Genomic DNA, 4,871 nt, shown 5'->3' with positions numbered 1-4,871 from the left:
CGTTGTATAGAGAAACCCGAAGCAACCCGTTAAACCATATGAATTACAAAGAATTTTCTCACAAGCAAGATACCAAGTAGACCACCGCAAAAACGTCGCATGACATGTAAAGTAAAGCAGATGCATCAACAATGAAGCGATTTTGATAACTTTTATATTCGATACTCTGTGCGTGCGTGCGTGTGCGTGTGTGTATTTGTGTGTGTGTGTGTGTGTGTGTGTGTGTGTGTGTGTGTGTGTGTGTGTGTGTGTGTGTGTGTGTTTGTGTGTGTGTGTGTGTGTGTGTGTGTGTGTGTGTGTGTGTGTGTTGTGAAATACATCATAGTTCAGTGACAACAAACGTAACGCATGGCCACATCACAGAACACACTGTCATGTCACACAATATCTCAGGCGGTGCTGCACAGAAAACAGCATTACTGCTTAAAAAAAAAAAAAATAAATAAATAAATAAAAATCACCACCACCACCACCGTTTTAGTCATTCATTATAATGTCATTGGTCGTTTACCATTGTGTCATTGATCATCTTTGCTTCGTACGGAGCATGTTTTAAACAGCAGTCATTGAAAACGCAAACAGAGCTATGACATTATCAGAGAACACGGTATTCACACTGAAAGATATCAATCAACACTGTCATCTCGCCTGGGCCCTCGCTCCACCACGCCTACCTGTCCCTAGGGGGGAGTATTGTTAATGATGAATTATTTTTTTTCTTAATCTTTAATAAATGAATAATTGAAAAAGGATATATGTATAGATATATACTGATATATATGTATATATATATATATATATATATATAGGTATATACATATATACATACATACGTACATACGTACATACATACATATATATATATATACGTGTTTTAGTTATGCGTAAATACACAGAATAAACGAAAAAAAGAAACAATTGTAAACAAAAATTGCCCGACAGAACATATGGATATCTTATCACAAGCAGTAACACATATCAATTCATGACCCCGTGTTAACATTCAAAGAGAAATGAAGTCATCAAATCAACCATGGCAAGATATCCATTTATTTACAGTAGTGGCGCGTATCTTTGATCATACTGACTCTGGTTATGATCACCCCGAATCGTTCGAGAGGATGTCGTCTAGATTTGTGTTAATGTCTTCCAATGAGGAATGTTGTTTTACGTCCCCCGGCTAAAGCCATGTGGGACATTTCTGGAAGCTTATCTATGAAAAAGAACGGGAAAAACAGAAAAAAAAGTAAATAAGAAAATATATGTATGATGTATGTATTAAAAGTTACATGTAAAAACATTTTTTTGGCCGTCCATGGGGGAGGGGGCGATAAAATATCTTTATTTGGAGTCATTTTAAAAAGATTTTAAAATCTCAGGGCCATGGGTTAAAAACTGTGATAATGAAAAATGTAACAGAAAAAAGGAAGATTATGTATTTCCAAATGTACAGTGACTCATATGTAAAATACACAACAACTCAACCAAAAGTTTTAAAAGGTTCATCAAAAAGGTGGGGATCTGCTTTATTTTTAATTAATTATTAATATAAGACAATTGTCAAAGTCGTATAAATGGTCATATCAAGTGATAAGTATTGTCAGGGTGGGGGTAAGTCTCGCGAGGAGCGATTCCCCTTCATTCCCTCCCCTCCCAACAAAAGTCTGTATGTCTTCCAATGGTTTAGTTTGGTACATACGAGAAGAAGAAGTGGACAGAGTTTTTCTATTGGCTCTCGTCAGCAAATCCTGATCAGCATTAGTCCGGCACGTTTTCCCCTTTCAAATTACTAGTTTTTGTTTCAGTTTTCTTCCAAACACCAGTACACTTTTTTTCTGGTTTTAAAAGAAACACACGTGTTTTCTTCGAGACACTAGCACGTTTCTCTTTTGTCCAACGTTAAAAAAAAAAAAAAAAGAAGAAGAAGAAGAAGAAAAAGACACGTGCTGTGGTAGTCCATGATCCATCGAGCGGTGAGCTGTTTCAATGTATTTATGTATCTCGAAACGTCCATTTTGGTTGTGAAAATGTGTGGGCCGTTTTCTTTTCACACTGTCTGCGACTATTGCAGACTTCCCCTGCTGTTGATCCTTCGTCCCCAGAAACAGAAATGTCCCTTAAGACGTCCTGGTTCTGTTGCCATGCGAGTGTCTGAATTTGTTCCTTCTGGTGTTATTCCAAACTTGATCTTTGCACGCACGACAAATGTTTCTTCTTCTTCTTCTTCTTCATTAGTGGGCTTAACTACCACGTTCACTCGTATACATCTTTGCATGTACACGAGTTGGCGTATTTTATCTTCTGCATGTGTATACACACGAAGTGGGCACATGCACAGGCACAAACAGGTCTGCATATATGTTTGTCTGGGCGACCGGAAAAATCTCCACCCTTTACCCACCAGGCGCCGTTACTGAGATTGGAACCCGGGATCCTCACATTGAAAGTCCAACGCTTTAACCACTCGGCTATTGCGCCCGTCGACAAATGTATTGACATGAGATCAATTGACAAAATCATCAACAGACAAGCTAGCTGTTGACGGATGAATGAGGATCACCTTGCCACCTCTGCAGCCCACCCAGACACGGCCTTCACTGTCCGTGTTGAGAGCTGTGGGCTGTATGAGCAAGGGACTGCCTGCCGCCAAGTGGCGCACAAAGTGGAGTTGCTGCCCCTGCACGCTGACCACGTGGATACTGTCGTTGGCTTCGTCTGCAATTAGCAGAACCTGGGAATCGGAGTGCGGCATCTTGTGGAATGCAACATCTGTGGGTCGGAAGGGGAGGGTGGGTGGGGTGTAAGTGAAGATGGGGTCCTCCAATGGTTTTCTGTACAGCCCAACTTGGCGCTGGAAATCGGGTGACTTCCCTTCCTCCACAACGATGAACAGCTGATCGTTGTAGTCCGCGTCAAAAGCGTGATGCGGGCCCACTTGGATCTTCAGTTCCTGTGACTCTTTGATTTTAAATGGGTCTTCGGAGATCACGGTAACTCTGATGACAAAGGCCCTTCCTGAGAGATCGTTATTCAGTCTGAAATGTCTTTGTGTTTGTGACTTGTTGTAGGTCTTGTGAAAGCCTGGTGTTTTCACTGTTGAATACATCACGTTGCCTTTACTTCTGTACTTCAAAGAGAGTTTACCTGGTGCGTCTGGGAGTGTGGATACAAGCTGACCCTGAAGATTAAACTGTTCGGATGGAGCAGCCTCGTCCAGTCCAACTCGGGCATAAGACACAAAAATCTTATCGTCACCGTCAGGACACAGAGAATAGATTTCCGCGTCATCACCAGCCCCAGACCGCCCGGCCAGCACCTCTTCCGCCTTGGATGGTAATCCTTCAAAGTGCACCTTGCTCACCGTGCCCATGTAACCCTTCAGCTTCTGGACCACGTCGTCTGTAGTGACATCATAGTACAGCACAGGCCTGATAATGGACAGCTGGACAGCTGAAGCCATCTTGCTGACACGCTGCTTGTTGCCACACCCGGTACTCACCTCCCTGGCAACGGCCAGGATGTCACTGTCAGTTCCAGCTTTCAGTGCCTGGTCTATTTTTTCCTGCAGTTTCTTCAGCTCCTCCGCACCTTCCTTTTTCTGCTTCAGAACTGGATTGATGCTGGCACCGATATTCGCGTCAACCGACTCCAACGAAGCCAAGGCCTCATCCCTCCATTTATTGGCAGCAGCGATCGCCGTGGCATGCCTGTCCTTGACAGCATTTTCCAACGCTGCTTTCTTGCTCAGTCCAGCGGCCTGCTCTTGTTCAATGTACTCTATCTGTTTCAGCATGTCACCGACTGCACTCTCCAGACGTCGTCTTTCCCTTTTCAGCTGTTTCTTCTTTTTTCGAGCTATGACGACTGGCAGGTCTTCGGTTGGATGTCGTTCATGCTCCGTGAGTTTGCAGTTCAAGCACAGTGCTTGGTCACACTTGGTGCAGTAGAACTCCAGAGCCTTGCCTCTGCCGTGGATCTTGCAGAACTCATCGCCAGGGACCGGGCCGCTGACTGAAGTCTGCGTGCTGGTGGAAGTGATGTAGAAATTGGTCTTAAGGGAGGCCACCCCACCTGCAGGTAACGAGATAGGTGTGCGACATGTAGGACACGGAAAAATGGCAGTGGGGTGGCGGGAAGCTACATCCGAGATGCACTGAAGGCAGAACGTGTGGAAACAGGAAAGAAACTTAGGGTCCTGGTAAGGCCCCAGACATATAGCACACGACATGGAATAGTCAGTCATGCCATCTGTTGCCATCTTCTTCCTTCACTGCTCTTCTTCTTCCTTCACTCCTCTTCTTCTTCTTTGCTCACACGTCAGGGTGGAGTTACTGGCCCTGAAACACAGTGCTCATGAGTAACATTAAAGACAACGAATCTGTTCTTCCATTCTGGCCATTCTATAGAACAGATTATTCGTGTGGTGTGAAGGATTGATATGACCACTTTCAGAGACAGTTCAATGTGAGATGCTTTTACTGTAATACAAGCCTCAAAATAACCACACAGTAATTTGTCTCGGTCTTAAAGTCTCATGTGATTATCATTAGTGGAATGATAAACGTATTTCTTGTTTGGTTTTTGTTCTGTTTTTTGTGGGGGGTTTTGTTTGTTTGTTTGTTTTGTTTTTGTTTGTTTGTTTCTTGACAGTCTAATTTTATTGATAAAGGCAAGTGATGTCCTATAAAAGAAATATATATTATATGTAAAGATGTTGCATTCTATTACTTTATCAGACAGTTAAAAAAAAATTCTTGCTTACATAGTCTTGTATAACTTCGTGTACCTTTTCTTGAGGGGCGATATCACAGATTCGACAAGTGAATTCGCGATTATCATGGGATATTACATTCGCCACCAATTTCAACTGG

At 42.9% G+C, this 4,871-nt stretch overlaps 1 protein-coding gene across 1 annotated transcript; it reads right to left on the bottom strand.

Moving 5' to 3' along the window:
- Positions 1 to 870: 870 nt before the first annotated feature.
- On the bottom strand, positions 871 to 4,321 carry LOC143288425 (uncharacterized). The gene has a single exon (XM_076596898.1). It carries the CDS (start codon positions 4,256 to 4,258, stop codon positions 2,504 to 2,506), a length of 1,755 nt encoding a protein of 584 aa, XP_076453013.1. The 5' UTR covers positions 4,259 to 4,321; the 3' UTR covers positions 871 to 2,503.
- Between the last annotated feature and the right edge of the window lie 550 nt (positions 4,322 to 4,871).

Source organism: Babylonia areolata, chromosome 12 (genome assembly GCF_041734735.1).
Source record: "Babylonia areolata isolate BAREFJ2019XMU chromosome 12, ASM4173473v1, whole genome shotgun sequence".
NCBI classification, from domain to species: Eukaryota; Metazoa; Mollusca; class Gastropoda; order Neogastropoda; family Buccinidae; genus Babylonia; species Babylonia areolata.
This window is presented reverse-complemented; position numbering and strand designations above follow the sequence as displayed.

Coding starts and splice junctions, on each gene's coding strand:
- LOC143288425 (XM_076596898.1), bottom strand. CDS start 4,258: ATGGCAACAGATGGCATGACTGACTATTCCATGTCGTGTGCTATATGT.